This window comes from Papaver somniferum, unplaced genomic scaffold (assembly GCF_003573695.1).
Source record: "Papaver somniferum cultivar HN1 unplaced genomic scaffold, ASM357369v1 unplaced-scaffold_21, whole genome shotgun sequence".
Classification (NCBI taxonomy): domain Eukaryota; kingdom Viridiplantae; phylum Streptophyta; class Magnoliopsida; order Ranunculales; family Papaveraceae; genus Papaver; species Papaver somniferum.
In genome coordinates, this window is record NW_020631041.1 from 3,806,826 (window position 1) to 3,824,777 (window position 17,952).

The 17,952-nt window shown below is 35.0% G+C and overlaps 1 protein-coding gene across 1 annotated transcript; it reads right to left on the reverse strand.

Annotated features, from left to right (window-relative positions):
* Positions 1-6,549: 6,549 nt before the first annotated feature.
* On the reverse strand, positions 6,550-12,663 carry LOC113340266 (ABC transporter C family member 10-like). Its single transcript, XM_026585471.1, has 12 exons — positions 12,459-12,663; positions 10,212-12,265; positions 9,764-10,084; positions 9,583-9,669; positions 8,855-9,439; positions 8,604-8,768; positions 8,226-8,520; positions 7,913-8,127; positions 7,524-7,829; positions 7,373-7,436; positions 7,056-7,295; positions 6,550-6,939 (listed from the first exon to the last, which is right to left on the reverse strand). Exons 2-10 carry the CDS (start codon positions 12,240-12,242, stop codon positions 7,401-7,403), a joined length of 4,041 nt encoding a protein of 1,346 aa, XP_026441256.1. The 5' UTR covers positions 12,243-12,265; positions 12,459-12,663; the 3' UTR covers positions 6,550-6,939; positions 7,056-7,295; positions 7,373-7,400.
* Positions 12,664-17,952: the final 5,289 nt, after the last annotated feature.

Sequence of the window (17,952 nt, forward strand, 5' to 3'; positions counted from 1 at the left end):
CATTCCAATGGGGTTTGTGCAAATGAACCATTTTATCAACCTCTAATTGGAAGAAGGATGCCATTACCTCCTTTAAGGATGACCGACAATTGTGATGGCGCGATCCCCAAGGGTTAATGTAATCGTTTCGAAGAAAAATTTGAAATGTAGAAGGCATTACAATGACTTCCGATGAGGATGAGGATGTTGATGAGGAGGAAGATGTGTATTAATGACTTCCGATGAGAAAAGTGGTGATTAATGGATATATTTAGAAAGGTGGTATGATAAGAATGCATTTTGAAAGGTGGTATTATAAGTGAACCTGTGTATTTTAAATCACTTACTCACTATTAATGAACAATATGTTTTGGTCTTGTTCCATTGTCATTTCTTATTTTGTATTTTGAAAAACCAAAGGTGTTGGATATTTACATGTATTTACGGCTAGGTTTTATGCCGGCTCGACCGATTCGTAAGTGAGCCAGTGATGCACAAAATGGAATTATACTCATTAACGGGTAGGTTATTCTAATAACAGACGTGAATTGTGATTTCCAAAATTACGGATGGGAAAATAAACCTTAAATACAGAGGTTCAAGTTTATGCAGATTTACGGCCACAAAAACCAATCGTAAAAGTATAAGAACGGCTAGCTTTCCCAGCCACTCTGATCCGAAGGCTGGGTCTTATAGTGGACATCCTTTGAATCACTTATACTTAAAAAATATCAAATTAACTAAATTACTAAGTTCAAGGTAAATCAATATCCCCATATTACATTTAAACAAAGTTGTTTTTGGTCCCTATTATCTTGCTCAACTTTTATAGACTAATGACCTTGAGCTTTGGCTAATTTTTTTACTGGAAAATAGATTGAGATTGTAGCAACCATATCCGCACGACAGACCATCCATTCATTATAAAGCATATACTAGTAATACAAACATGTACACATCTACAAAACCTAACAAAATATAGCATCCTACCCACAAAAACATGTCATATATTCATCACATAGAATTTAGTGGACAAACATGTAGACATATAAAGAATCAGTAAGAAAATCCAGCATATATAGTCACAAACAGGACATGCATTTATCAAAAGGCATACTAGTGTACAAGTATATACTCATCTATAGAATAATAACAAAATAGAGCATTGATCCAAACATAACAACATACATACCCTATGAACATGCCATATATCTTTGAGATATCACAAAGGTGTACAACTTTGTATATTTCATACCAATATCCATGAGATAACACAAAGGTGTACAAATATGTACAGTCTTGCAACAAATCTAACAAAAACAACATTCATACCCACAAAACATGCCAATATATATCCTTGAAACAGCATACTGGATTTACAAATTAATGTACAATCCTACAACAAATTTTAAAAAACAACATGCATCCTCACAAAAAAATTTAAATATATTCTTGAAACATCATACGGGTGTATAAATCTGTACACTCCTATAAAAAATCTAACAAATAAATTAACAAGTCAAAGAACAAATTAAATTAAATGCATACCTAATTTTGTAAGAATAACATATATGTACAATAAAACTTCATTTTTTTTATAATAAAATACAATAACATGTGAACATTAACAAGACCACATACCCATGACATAATACACTGGCATACAAGTATGTACAGATGTGCATAAATCTAACAAGTCCAACATTCATGCTCACATAAAACAGGTTATATATCCATGACATGATACATCAATGTAAAATCATGTATATATCTACAAAAATCTAAAAAAACTTAGCGTCAATGCTCACACAAATTTTAACATCCGCGTACGAGACCATATCCATGACATAACACACTGGTGTACAAGTATGTACACATGTCCAAAAATTTAACAAATCTAGCATTCATCTAGAATACAAAACAAATCTTGGCTAAGTTAGGCTAGATAAAGAGCGACCGAGATTTTTCTAGGAGGGATAAATCTACGGCCGTGGTTTTTTCAACTAACCATTATAAATACTTTATTAATTAGGGTCCTATTAATTGCTCTTGATGAATGATTAATTAATTTTTCATGATAAATGTTCATTTAATGAATCTATTAAATACATATTTTTATTAATAAATAAGTTTATTAAAAACTATATATATATTGATCGGTAAAGAATTTGGTGCTGGAGAATTTCGAACTCAGGTAACTGCTATCATCACCGAATGACTTTGCCACTGTACTATAGTGACCCCGGTTAAAAATCATACTAATAATTTTTAATGGTGGTGGTGAAAGAAGAAGCCGGTGTTGGAAACAGTGGTGGGTATTTGTGATTGGTGGAGGTGGTAACATTAATGGTGGTGGAAAAAATAATAGGCGTGGCTGGTTTTACGTATGGTGGTGGATGTTAGTGAATAGTAGTGTACAATAATAGTTTTGTGTCTTTACAAAATGGGAACATTTTATTATGATAAATGTAGTTGGCTGTTTTTAGCACAACTTCTAAAGACAAAACACAAATATTTTGAGAAGGATACTAAATCATATAAGACAATATGATCATGACCGCTGGATCACCCAAATGGGATCCCAGCTATTTATAGTACCCGGTCGAATAAATCACGGATTTTAGTATTAAAATAAAATTGATTACATTTCCAGAATACATAACAAAGTTTGGACAAGTTAGGCTAGATGATGAATGATCAAATTTATACTTGCAGAACATAAATCTACCGTTATAAATAATCACCTTTAATTAAAATTTAATAATATATGTTCAATTGATATTTCATAACAAATGTTTCTTTAATCATTCAAATGAATATATTTTTGTTGATACATAATAAATTTATTTGATATTAACCATATCAGTAAGCATTAATGGTGAGCAGTGGTGGGGATAATGGTGGTCATTATTGGTGAGACTGGTGGAGTGGTGACGATAATGTGGTGGTGGAAGAAGTAGTGGTAATAGGGTGAAAAAAGAGGTCCTAAGATAGGTAAATTAAGCACTAATGGTGGTTTTGATGGTGGGTGGTGGTGGTGGATCGGCAATGGGGATAATGGTGGTGGGTATTGGTGAGACTGGTGGAGTGGTGATGATAAGATGGTGGTGGAAGAAGTAGTGGTATAGTAGAACTTCGATAAATTAATTACTTCGCTAAAATAATAAAATTCTTAAGTCCCAACTAAGCTTGTATAGGCTAAATTTTAACTCGATAAATTAATAACTTCGCTAAAATAATAATTTTCTCCGGTCCCAAAGCTATTAATTTATTGAAGCTTTACTATAGTAGGGTGAGAAAATGTGTCCTAAGATAGGTAAATTATTTAGTCACCCTTGGTTAACATTTCTTTCTTTCGTTTTAATTTGATTTTAATTTTCAATTTTTTTTTTATTATTATTTTTTAAAAATTAAAGCAATTTTAAAGGCCAGATTTTTCCAAAAAATAAGATGTTGTGACTTTAAGATTTTCCCGGTAGGGGGCAGGAAGAAAAGTGAAACCTATAAAAAAATTGACTAAACACAAGGCTACACACGAATTAATAGTAATCGGTTCAGTTTCTCACATCTCTCTTTATTCCCCTTTTTGTCATGGTTTCTGTTTCTGTCATTATTCTCCCCTACTTCATGGGATTATGCAAGGCTACGCATTGTAATCAATTCAGTTTCTCACATATCTCTTTATTCCCCTTTTTTGTCATGATTTCTGTTTTCATTTCTCCCCAACTTCGTGTAATTATGCATGCTTGAGAAATAGTTCATGATAATAGGTAAAGAGACGAGAAAAGAAATGAATCAAAAATTAAATATTATTATAAATTTAAGGAAAATGAATAAACATAAATCTATGTAAATTGGGGAACCCAACAATTTATATCAAAGACAAAAATTAAATTCTAATGCTAACAGATTTTGCAAGATTAATCTAATTGATTTTAAAGTAATTTTAGGTGTTTTTGTTACAAGTTTGGTGAATGACCTTTGGTGATATTTTTTTGAAGTAGTGAACGAAGTAATGTTCCACTGCCCACATGATTTGCTCTAACGATTAACTATGTTTTTCTCAAAGGGTTGTATGACTTACATACACAATATTAAAAGATTCGAGGACAAAGACATGTTTATTAACTAACTCCTCAAAACATTTAGACCTGGATAGATCCATTCGATTCTTCTCAGACAATTACGGTATGTATCACTCGATGGATACATTTGAAACACATATCATTGCCCGTGTCATTACAGCACGGGTTGAGACCTAGTGCTCATATAAACCGGGCCATATGTTCATGACATGATACATCAGTGTACAAGTATGTACACATATAAAAAGATCTAACAAATCCAACATTTGAAACCAGAGAACAAATCTAAAATGCAGATCGAAAGTGAAAGAAAAGATGAAGCTTAGAAGGGTAATAAAGATTAGGCTGTGTTGATTACAAATCTGAAATTAAATTTTAGATCGAGATTAAGGAGGAAATATATATATAGAAATTTAGACAATAACCTTAAAAAATTATGCAAAAATATTCTTATATTCTTTCATGTTTTTAACTCAAAATAATGAGAATCATTCCAGGGTTACAAATCGAAACGCTAATTGTGAATCCGAAAAGAAACTAGATATGAAGTCAAAGTTTTTACTCCGGGAGAAAAAAAAATCTTAAATGCAAAATCAACTTAAAGAATTAGAATTCTTTTGAGTTTTTAGTGAATCCACCGATATCATCTCCAACAGAGATTTATCCATTTCTTTTCCGAGATTTGTTAACTTAGAACTTAATTCGCCTCTCTGTCTCTCTTTCCCGAAAAATCTTAGACCTAAAAGTAGGCTATATAAAGAAGGGTACTTTTGACAATATAAAAAAATATATTTTTTTTTTATCTGTAAGTGTTTGGATTAACTCGTCTAAAATTTGGACCATATTATCTGACGGGTGAATTTTGGATTAGAAAGTACTGGTCTCGGAGGGACAGGAATAGGAACCATTTTTTGGGGACCACCGTTTTTTGGGGGACCATGGTTTTATTTTGGGTAAAGACATTAGAAGTAAATCTAGGTCACCCCTTATCTAGATATTTATATAAATATCTAAACTACCCTCATGATTAATTTTGGGTAATGATTAGTTAGTGTTAATAATAGTTAGTGTAATGATTAGTGAGATGATTAAGTTAAAGATAATTAGTGAGATTAAAAAATCAGATGGTTTTTTTTTTTACAAAAAGTAGAATTATTGAGAGAGTAAAGTTAGAGAAGATGAAGAAGGAAAACATGAAAAATGATGGATTTTACCGACCACAACCGGAGGAAGGGTATTTGGGTACACATATATGCTTCAAACTTAGATAATATTGGTTGAATTGCTCCAAAATTTTCAAAAAACTGTAAATTTTTAGAGTAGATTTGGGCTTGTTCGGTTACCTTATGTGAAGAACAGGTTATCGAACTCATCTAAAAGTGTAGTTCGGTTACTTTTTCCAAACACGCAGGTTACCAAACTCGCTCTTTAATTGAGGTTTTAGTCGTTCGGTAAACAGACATGTTGCCGAACTTTGTTTATAGGATTTACAGAGTAATGTTCGGTCGGTTCGCAAACTTTAACCCAACAACATATCTAACCGAACTCCACATGTATGAAATTAGTGAAGAGTTCGGTTTGTCAAGATTTTTTGCGAACAAACCGAATATAGTAGGAAAAGATCGGTTAAATCATAACTCAACATAGTGGGAAAAATAACACAGTTCGGTTACATTGTTTTTTTTATATATTATGGGTAGAGTTCGGTTACTAACTAGTTTTAGAATTTTTTGCGAACCAACCGAACACAATATATTGGTTTTAAATGAGGAGTTCGGTTAAAACTATTTTTTGCGAACCAACCGAACACAATATATTGGTTTTCAATTAGGAATTCGGTTAAAACTATTTTTTGCGAACCAACCGAACTCGGAGTTCGGTTACGAAAAAATAAATTCGTGATAACCGAAGTGTTCTTGGTGTTTTTGGTTTCAGAATGTTCGGTTACAAAAATAGTTTTTTTTTTTAAATTATTCTTAACCGAACATGCCACTTTAACTTCCATTTAAACCATATTTTGATGATTTCTACTCAATTTACCCTATCAAAAAACGAATTAAAAACGATTGGTGGGTTTTTCAATCGAACGAGGAACGTCAAGGAAAGAGAGAAGAAGAGAATATTTTTTTTTTCAAAACTAAAAAATTTCGATTCCCCTCCAAATTTTGTTTTTGATGTTGATTTTGATTTTGATTTTGGTTAATAGATTCATTTAGATTAGATGTATATGATTAGATTTATATAGTTATTAGGTAGTTTTAATTTAAATTAAAATAAAGGATAAATATGTATTTACCTAATTTTAGGACACTCCTTATAAGTATAGGGAGGTTGGCCTAAGACCATGGTGCCCAAAAAAAAATCCATGATCCCTGAAAAAATCGTTCACGATTAGAGCCTCCTAGGCCCAGGAAAAAGGGAATTAAGAGTTAGTTTGTACTCTTTAGTTTCGGTTCCGAAATCTAAAAAATAAATAAAACAGATCTGGTTGTAACGGTTATCGGTTGATTGTATATATTTGAGTCACAAGGCATTCTGAATTCCTGTCTAATTAATGAGTTCACATCTCGAGTATTTAGAGCGTTACAGTTTAAAAATTGTATTAGATTGTGAAACCTACAACTACAAGAATGTGAGAACCTTACACAGAATGTATCGCTAGTGATGCTTGATACTTCTTCACCAATCCTTGTCGCCGTCCTATTACGGATTTCATCCTCAGGTCAGCTCTTATACTCTTAGTTTTCTAATGGCTATTACTTCATGAAGAATCTGCAGAGTGACTATGAGACCAGTATTCCTTAACGAGCTTCGCAAAAAGAGATCCTTCCTTATTCATCAATTTTCATAGGCTCATCATATTCCATTATTTTTCCTGACAAACATGCAAAACATATTGGCTTTAGTTTAATGAAATGCAGGCTCGTTTAAAAGAACGCTGGGGAAAGTTTTTATGTGGTCAATTGGTTAAAAGGCATATATAAGGCTTACCATCACTGAGGGCAAGCACCATTGTGCAGTCCATCACAGTTGGAATTCTGTGAGCCACTGTGATCACAGTGCAGTCTGAAAACTCAACCCTTATGGTTTTCTGTAGAATAGCATCTGTTGCATTGTCAATTGATGCAGTGGCTTCATCCAGCACTAGAATTCGGCATCTTCTCAACAATGCACGACCTAAGCAGAACAGTTGGCGTTGGCCCATGCTCCAATTTGATCCATCGTCTGCAACTGTAATATTGAATAGGTATATTAATGCCTAGGACTACTAAGACAATGGAACCACAATCAATAACTTGCAAGAGTACCTAATGAATCCAGTCCATCTCCTTTCTCTCATACTGCTTCTTTAAGCTGACATTTCCCAAGAACCTTAGGAGAGCATACATGAAAAAAATCAGTTTTGTAAGTGCGGCAAAGGCTTTTGTTCAAATGTAACATGCGAGCAAAAATTATTACCTCCCAAATTTCCTGGTCAGAGTTTTGAGATAGAGGATCCAAATTGTATCTCACAGTACCATTAAAGAGAATAGGATCCTGAGGTATAATTCCTAACCGTGATCTCAGATCATGAAGTCCAATGGTAGAGATGTCAATGTTATCTATGACAACTTTCCCCCCAACTGGCTCTACCAATCGGAACAGAGCACCAATCATAGTTGTCTTCCCACTGCCGGTCCTGCCTACAATCCCAATCTTGTGTCCTCCTTCAAATGTGCAACTGATTCCTTGAAGAACAAGAGGAGTATTCGGCCTATATCTGATCTGCTCGGGACCAATCCATTATATACATTAACCATTGAACTGAACATGACAATGCAAAAAAGCAGATAACTCACTAAGTTTACCTTTAAATCGTGAATCTCCACTCTGCCCATAGAGGGCCAACTATGCAAGGGTCGGTTCCCTTCAATAACTTTTTGGGCTTCAATGGGAATGTGCAGATATTGATTTAGTCTTTCAACGGAAATGATATGATTGGCTAAAGTGCACTGGTTCTGGATAGAAAATACGAGGGACATGTTCAAAGAAAGACCATATGACAACGCCATTCCAATAAATCCTGCAGAAAGAGATAAGTTATCAAATAAGCATATGGTGGAACATGCAAAACATAATCAATATAGATGTTGTAACTTCCAAGAACAGAATGACACCTACCTGAACTAAATGTTCCCGGAGGAAGCGAAACCATCACAAGTGCTGAAGTGGAAAGGACAACGGCACTTAATGTTTCCAAACGTTGGATCAACCACTCGTTTGCTGAGAAAGTGTGAAAAAATGGACTTGAATTTTTGTCTATCAAGTCCAGATTCTCAGCAAAGAATCTTTCTTCCTCCTCAAATGCTCTGATAGTCATTGCCCCTGCAATGGATTCGGCAAGATGGTTTGCTATCATAGATTTAGTTGTTCGATTGATTCTCATGAATTCTTTTGCAGATGCGAAGTAGTATTTCTATTGAACAAAAGATAATCCACAAAGTTAAAAGTATATTAAAAGAGGCAATTCTAAATTAATAAGCAAGCCTGGAACAATACCTGTAAGCAGATTGCCAGTAATATCATAGGTATGGAGACAAATAACACTGGCCAAGTAATAATGGCTAATACCGCAAGATTAGCATATGTACCCATGGTTGCAACAACAGAAAGTGTTAAGCTGAACGGAATATCAAGGTCTACAATACTCAAATCAGAAGAGACCTACAGAAGAAACATGGATATAAGGTTTAATAGATAATATGAACCAATTAATAACTTCAAGTTAATTCTTGTTTTAATGCTCTTACCCGATTCAGTATCCTTCCCAAAGGTGTGGAGTCAAAGAAAGACATCGGCGCATGAAAAAGAGAGTTCAATATCTGGTAAAACAAAGACTTCGATGATTGAAGACCCATGGCAACTGTAGAAAGCAATCTGACAAGTAAGAGTACTATCGTGCTACAGCCAATAATTAAGTAAACTACGATCAGTCGTAATTTAGTGACTTCAGGATTCTGAACATTCGCAGCCATCCAAGAGTTCTGAAGTACTTGTGCACCTACAAACATGAGGTGCGCCAGCATTGCTATAGAGAAGAAGATGAAGCCTTTGCTCTGATTCAGATACTGCAGGTATGGTTTTAGACCGGTGTCTCCAGATTCCCTCTCTTCAAGCTTAATCAACTGATGACCAACTGATTTCAACTGTTTCTCACTATAAGATTTAGAGATTTCTTTCAAGGAGGTTCCAGAACTCTGAGATAAGGATACTTCTGAAAAACTTTCAGAACCAGCTGTGTCTTTGTGCGCATTTACAAGTTCAGAAAACTCTGGACAAGAAGCCAGCAACACATGATAAGGAGCAGCATGTAAGATTTGCCCCTCTGACATCAGATGTAATGCAAACAAAATTGTTTCATGGTTAACTTCAGATACGAAAATGCTCCCAGAAATAAAAAATTCATTATTTCAGTTTTCAGTATTAAAATTGAGTATAACGAGTAGAGTAGTCAAAAGAATTAGAAATTCAATCTAACCAAAATAGAATCAAATTTGGGAAGAAAGTCGACTTGATGTGTCACAAGTAAGACTGTCTTTGCTGATAGAGCTTCCATTACATACTCCTGCACAACCAAACTAATTGAATAAATTGTAGGAAAAGAGAATTTTCAATTAGAAAAAGAAGAGTACTGTTTTGAGGAAGAATCACGAACTGACATTGAATAGGTTTGTAGCAGTGTGAGCATCAACTGCACTAAATGGATCATCCAACAAGTATATATCAGCATCCTGATAGAGAGCACGTGCAAGTTGAATGCGCTGTTTCTGACCACCACTCAGATTAACTCCCCTTTCTCCAATTTCAGTCAAATCACCAAAAGGGAGCATTTCCAGGTCCTTTAAAAGTGAACACTTCTCCAGTGTTTCTTGGTATCTTATTCTGTCCATGTTGCATCCAAAAAGAATATTATCTTGTATACTTCCGCTCTGAATCCATGCCATCTGTGAAACATATGCAATCTTACCATAGGTTTGAACCTGTCAAGGGAGAAAATAAAAAGTATTAGTTACTTATGAATATTCATAAGTAAAGTTATTTCATAGATAAACATGGAAAGCTAAGCAACCGAACACCAGAACGGTATCACTATATTTAAGAACTAACCGTTCCCTCAGTGTTCAAAACTTCTCCAAGAATTGCGGCTAACATAGTTGATTTTCCTGTGCCAACCTCACCACAGATAGCAACCTTTTCACCAGGTTTAACCTCCAAGTTTATACAGCTTAGTGTAGGCTTTAACGGATTCTCTTCCCATGAAAAGTTGCCCAATTTGATAGAAATGGCCGGCCTAAGTTTGTCTGTATTTTTCTTTTGCTTAGAAATCCCAGACTGTAGCTCTGGTGCCTCAAGAAACCTTATTATGCGTGCTAACGCAACTTTTGCTTGAATAACCACACCAATAACCTCAGGGATTGCTCGAACAGGTTCCTGAACAAGTCGTAAAGTGGCTAGAAAAGTGAAAGCATTACTAGCATAGAGTGGAATACCAAGAAAGTAACATGCCCCAAATGCAGCTGCCGAAACCAATACTGGGGATGACCAAAAGAGAATTCCATTGTAAGCTCTCCGCAGCTGCACTGCGGACAACCACTTTAGTTCCTCTTCCCTTAATCTTTCGATGACACTCTTGAAATGTGTTTCCCAAGCATACAACTTCAAAATCTTCATGTTAGCAAGGGCCTCCGATATAGCCTTTAGTCTCTCATCCTGCGCAACCATGAGGTTACTCTGGAACTTATGCTGTAGTTTAGCCACGGGAGTATTGCATAACACAGTTAATACTATTACAACCAATGCTGCAATTGTAGCAAGCCCAACAGCATGAAAAAGAATGACTAGTGCAATGCAAAGTTGGAGACTTGTTGTCCATGTCTGATGAAACCAATAAGGGAATTGACCAATTCTATAAGCGTCTACAGTGACATAGTTTGTTATCTCGCCAGCTGAATGGATCAACTCAGCAGAACTTGAAAGCCTCAATTGCTTTTTATAGATAGCTGCTGAGAGAATCGATCTGATTTGGACGCCTATTAAATTACAACGGAAGTACCATTGCCTTTGCGCCAACGACTCTAAGAATTTTGTGAAGAATAATGACACAACCAATACATACCCTTCGTATTTAAAAGCTTGCTTCCCTTCTGCAACCTTAATGAAGGCATTAAGAAGCAGAGGACCAGCAGAGAGAGTGAGTATCTTGAGCAATGCGAAAAATCCAGATACTAGAATCTCTTTCTGATAACATAAAACCAGCGTCCATAAAACTGATGGTGGTTCAGATGTATTAGTTTGCGAATTTAATCGGTCCATAAACAACAAGTAACAACTCTCTGCCCGATCTACCTTCCGCAGTTGTGGTATATCTGCATCGTTAAGGGTTTTCTCCTTACCAGTCTTCATCAACGAATTCAACCACCAAAATGTCATTTTACTAAGAAATCCTGCCTTTGCAAAAGGTGTTTCACTTCCCATATCTGCTTCAATATGTCCATTAGATCCACCATTCAAAGGTGCGTAAAGAGAATTGCTATCCCCAGTTTTACTTGCATCTTCCAATTGGTTTCCCCTAGGAGTGCATAACAACAGAAGCACTGCTCCAGGAAGTAATAGTATGTCTAAAACAATGTTAACTGAAACTTTCTTGTCAATAATAAGGACCAACAACGCCGATAAACAAAGAAGCCCCGCAATCAAGAATGTAACTACAGAACAAAGCCTCCATATCCCTTTCCCAAACTTCTTTCCCTTAAGGCTCACATTTAAACTAAGAATCAACCATGTGAATCCCTGAAACAGTGCTACAAACCATCGATGCAAAGGCAAAACACCCGTCTGTTTACTAACTTGAAGAATCCAAATCCCCAAACCCAAGTACACCAATCCAACACAACCATTATAAACAGCAGACACAATCTCCAACGAAGTACACTGACGCGAAGCATTATGAACAGTCCTCGTAGACGAAGGTTTCCAAATACCAGTTGACAATAACACAAACAACAGCAGGGCATCTAAGCAAATGACAATGCCATTATGTACACAAGAAGAAAGATATAACAATTCAAAAAAACCACATGGTCCTCCATTGTATGTACAATCAGAATCTCCACAAAATGAATTCCAGAGATTCTCCATGATTATGTTTACAAATTCTTCTTCTGAGAAAAAAAAATCAAATCAATCCTAAACCAATCAAATACCCCAAAACACAATTCTTCAACATGATTTAACTAAAAAACCCATTAATAATTCCCTAAACAAGTTTCAATTTTAACATACTGAATTGAGAACAAAAAAATCATGTGTAAAGAAAGCTATAAAGAGAATTGAGAACAAAAAAAAAAAACTCACCATAAAATCCAGAGAAGTTTCTTTGCAGAAATGGGAGTCTGAATCACAATCCAGACAAAGTGGTTGACTTACCAGTAAACCCCACACTAGATTCTCATTTTCAGAGCAAAAAAACAAGAAACAATCCCCAAAAATCTCAGCCATAAATGTCTTGTCTGGTCTGGAAAAGGAGCATGAATCTTGATATTTTGTGCAATGCTCAGTATTCCTTGTCATTGCTCACGTACACAGATAAAAAATTGTCACTTTCGGCCCTTTCAGGTCATCTATAGACACATGAGTTGGGCCCGCCCTCCTGGGATTTGGAGGGGTCTGGTTTGTGGGGCCTATCATGTCTCTATACGGTTTTTAGAGGAAACCTATTACAGTCAAACCTCGATAAATGAATGACCACGGGACCAAGAAAAAATATTCATTTAGCGGAGTTATTTATTTATCGATGTGAATATTTATTCATTTAGACAATATTTTCTTAATTAAGAAGTTAAATTACATAAGAGAAGATGTACAAACATAGCTAGAGGGAAAAAAAATTGCAAACTGTTTCTCTCATTGTAAGATTTGGTTCGAAGATGTAATGTTCCAGAATTAGAAAATGGTCAATTAGAAGAAGATATCCAAGGATTAACTGGTATGATTTTTTATTTACGTTATAGAAATTTGATGGACGTCGAACATGTTTTCAACTATCCTAACGAGAATGATGTAATTATGGAATATCCAACATGTTGTCGAACAAGTTTTCCAACTATCCTAATGAGAATGGTACTGAACCAGATGATAGTAGCGTCGTACCAAATGTTTCACCTCAATATACCTTTCAAGCGACGATCACTTTAAAAAATTACATGATACATCACAAATAAATTATTCCAGAAATTGTGAAAGCATTGCATAAAGTTAAGGATGTGATGCACTTTGGTTTGGGTGAAAAAAAAGTCATTTAACCGTATATGAATTTTTTGGAGTTTATTTCTACATATATTTTTATTTAAAATTTGTTGATTGTGTATTTTGTTTTATTCTTATATATATTTTTTTATATGGAAATTTAGTGATTATTCATTTATATTTTTATAGGGTCTTTAAGGATTCAATTTTTTTTATTCATTGATGTATTAAGCGAGGTTATTTATTTATCACCTTGGTCCAAGTCGGGATCGGAGAAATTTATTCATTTGGCGAGGTTATTCATTTATCGAACATTCATTTATCGAGGTTTGACTGTACTGGGCGTCACATTCCAATAGAGGGGCTTCACTTGGATTTCTAGTGACCAAAAAAGTGGTTATGGGATGTTCTTGATTCAATACCAAATGTCTAAAATAACCTTCAACTAAAACCAAAACCTAAAAACTAAAATTAAAATCAAAACCTGAATCTCATTCAAAGATCTGCTCCTCCTCCTTCTCCTCCTCCTCCTCTTCTTCTTCTTCTTCTTCTTAACTTCCTCTCCTTCATCAACCGTAAATCATTTCCTCCTTTTTTTCAACCAAAATCATTTCACTATCTTCGATCAATCGACGGTTCGAAAAACTTTTAATCGTCAATTGAATTCTCTATTAAAGCCGCAGAAGAAGCATATTGATAGAAGTGATGGTAATCAACAAACCAATTGCATCTGAAATGGTTAGATTGATTGAAACAGTAGAAAAATTAGGTTTCAAAACCATTTACGGTTGGGTTTTCCTCAAGAAAAACCAACCGTAACTGTTTTACAGTTGGGTTTGACGGAAAAACACCTAGCTGTAACTGATTTATAGTTAGGTTCGATTACAAAAAACCCAGCCGTAACTGTTTTACAGTTGGGTTCGACAAAAAAAAAACACAGCGGTAACTGATTTACAGTTGGGTTTCGACCAAAAAAACCCATTCATAACTGGTTTAAAGTTGGGTTTTCCTAATTTTACCTAGTTACGGTTAGGAATTCATCATCACCTAACCGTAAATTTGTCTTACGGTTGGCTACGAAGGAAAATCCCAACCATAAACCTCTCTGAAAAGCTAAAAAATTCAATTTTTTTACTTACTTTCATCAATTTTGATAAATAAAAAGAACATTGGTTGGGTGATTTAAAATCTAGGATTTTAGTTAGAAAAAAATCTCCAAAGTTTCTCATTTTTTTCAACTTTTTCTTCCCACCAAAATCACTTAATATAATTTTTTATCACCAATTAAATAAAAAATCTTTTCAGTCCAATTATTAGTTAATTTTTGCAGTGGAATATAATAGGGAAAGATAAAGAGGTAGAGAAATAGAGGGATTCCATTGTTAAGAGTTATGTGGTTAAATGGATAGCATATCTTTGTATACATGGAGAAGAGAAAACCAAAAGACTCCCGTTTTGGACCACACATCCATGGGCATGGGCCCTTTAACACTCCCCCTGGTGTGGTTCAACAACAAAACTTTATACATAGTGCTTTACATGTAGTGCTTTGAATGTAGTTCTTCAAATGTCGTTCTCTCCTTGATGACTTGTGCCTAAATCAATTGTCTTACTAAAACTTTGACAAGGAAAAACCCAGTGGGATAAAACCTAGGTACAACTCTTCACATGTTGTCACTTATTTTACATGTAGTTCATAATTTAATTTCCTCGTTAAAACTTCGCCAGCGAAAACCAAAGAGACAAAACCTGAACTAAAGAAAAAGAGTACAATATTAAGCAAACTTAGAACATAGTTGGACTCGAATATGTTGCCTCATTAAAACCTTGACAAGGAAAACCCAGTGGGATAAAACCTTGACAAAGGGAAAAGAGTACAACGTGACAGATGCAAGTAAAGGTGATCTGATGCAGATGATCACTTTGTTCCGTTGAAGTTAACTAGTTGCTTCACAACTCCTAAGGCAGAAAATCCTTATGGGAAAGACAATAGCCTTAGTTGGGAAATTACTTCCCGGTGTTTGTTGTTGTCTCATTAAAAACCTTTCCGAGCAATAAAACTTTGTGGGAAAAAGTAATTATAACCTCGGTAAAGGAAAAGAGTTCAACATACCATTAGATGCTCCCCCTGATGTCAGACAATTTTCATTAGTCTAATGCAGTCAAAATGAGTTTATCACACTTTACTTTGGTGACTTGGATGTTTATAGAACCATGTTGTTGATTCTGGAAATTACGTTGCTTAACGGATTATCGTGTTTCATTTCTTCGATTCAGATATTTTCAATAATATCAACGAGATCTTTATGTATTCAACGTTCAACATACTTGATGCTTATAATATTGTCTTTCTAAAAACCTTGTCGAGTAACAAAATCCTTTGGGAAAAACTATTCTCGATCGAAGGGAAAAAAAGTACAACACATCTTCAATTTCGAAGTAAAATATGTTGACATCATATCCTTGGATCCTTCCCCTGATATCGGCATCTCCCCCTGATTACTTTCAGAGTTGTTCCAGACTGTTCCTTTAGTCATGTACTTTTCGAAACTGAATATCGGTAATAACCTAGAAAATAGTCTACCGTATCTCCCCCCTGATTACTTTCGTTGAAGAGGAGATTATTGTTCCTTTGTAATCAACAACCTTTGGATTTCACTTTCTTTAGCATTCCTTTTTATGTCTTTGCATGGATAAAACAAATTTATGTCAATGGTTACTTTTAAGCACATGATTACATTCACTATATCGTTCCAATGACGTTGCATTGGCGCTGCGATATATCTAGCTAATAAGTTCATTGAGGATGTAACATTTGGTCGAGTACATTATGCTAAGTACAATAATGCGTCTATTATACTTAGATAAGGAAATTTCATCTCCCGACCCAACTTCGTCATCTTCTTTTAGACGAATTGGTCATTTATGTACATTTGAAACTCGACTAATCATGGAAGTGCTAGAAGCATGCACGTCCTTGTTAAATTGCTTGACAATGGACTTATGCAAACTGGTGAAATAATATACCACAAGATCAGTCTTCTAGTTTAGAACATAGATAAGATCAAGATTTCCCAGGATTTTCATCTCAAATTCAGATTTTATATAGATTGTAAGATCTCTTATTTCATTAAGAGTACTTATCATGTCCATACCGTCGACATAGATAGCTATAATTTTGAATCAGGAACTTATTTAATACGCATGGCACGAAACCTTACTTGTTTATCCCTTCCCAATCAAATAGTCACTTAGACGGGTATACCGCATCCGCTTGATTGTTTAAATCAATAAGTGAGTTTTCCAGTGTAACTGCAAACATACTCCGTGCTTTAGAGTCATTTTACTTGGGAAGCAAAAGGCCATCATGCACTTTTGCAAATATTTTTGAGTGTAAATCTCCAGAGATACCACATCAACTACGTTTCAAGTTCTTTTGAATCTACAAGCAAACTTATTAACTGAACATTATGATGTTCAAAAGAGTAAGCGATCCACGGATTTGTGAGAAACCTCGCGCCACAAGGTGATTCTTTATACTTTAAGACCTCATTCTTCTTACTACACTTTGTGAAAAATAACCACATGTGTCCCATAGGCTTTACACTAGGTTGGTTAGCACTACCACACCAAATACCCATATATTTATCAAAGAACTAAGTTCTACCTAGATTGCGTAGGCAAAATATGCTATTTATTTGAAATTAATCAATATAAAGTATGATTCGATCTCATTGTGCTCTACTTCTGGAGCAACTATTTATGGATTATATCATCATTGTGTATGCATGATCCTTCCATTGACTCATATGCATTCTCATAATCCGTCAGGATTTCATTGTTCTCTAGAATCATTTAAAACTTCGGAGCGTCTTCCAGTTTGATTAATGGACGTATTCAGAGACAATCTTATGAGATGATTTCTGATAATATAAATAAGTTGTGCCTTACTCACCTACTTCCTTTCTAGGTGAGGATTGATCGAACCAAGTGGTCTCTGCAACTACCTTTATGGAGCCACGACCTCAAACACACTTCCACTGAGTTTAGTTGCAACACCTTAGTCTATGGTGTATATCCCGTATTGAGGATTTGTAACTTTGCAGGTGGTTTGCAGCTGGTATGTGTGATCTCATCACTTTAGCAATATCCATGTACATTCTGAAAATCGAATATTCTTTATCACTTCACATTTACATTTGTGGAGTACAAGAATCACTATGAGACATAGTGGGAACACACCATGACAATTCCTGTCGTTCCCTTAGATAATACTTTTTCTTATCTCCCCCTAACGACGGGAAGAATGTCTCATTAAAGTGATAACCCGCAAATCTAGCGGTAAGAGATCTCCTGTCAAAAGTCTTAAAATGCGGATAATTGTTGGAAACTCATTTCCAACATAACTACTTAACAGTTTTGAAGACCCATCATAGTACGATGTGGAGTCGTAATGGCACATATATAGTGCAACCAAAAATGCGTAAGAACACAAATGTGAGGCTTAAATCCATCTATCAACTGGTACACATAAAAGGTTGACTAATATTGGGTTCTAAAACGAGTTAAGTAAAGACGCCATTAATATGGCATATCCCCAAAG

What these genes read in the sequence shown, in the direction of transcription:
- LOC113340266 (XM_026585471.1), bottom strand. Translation starts at nt 12,242, where the DNA reads ATGGAGAATCTCTGGAATTCATTTTGTGGAGATTCTGATTGTACATAC. An exon ending in CTGCTACAAACCTATTCAAT is followed by an intron (nt 9,670 to 9,763) that starts GTCAGTTCGTGA and finishes TTGGTTGTGCAG; the next exon opens with GAGTATGTAATGGAAGCTCT. An exon ending in TCCGGGAACATTTAGTTCAG is followed by an intron (nt 8,128 to 8,225) that starts GTAGGTGTCATT and finishes CTCTTTCTGCAG; the next exon opens with GATTTATTGGAATGGCGTTG.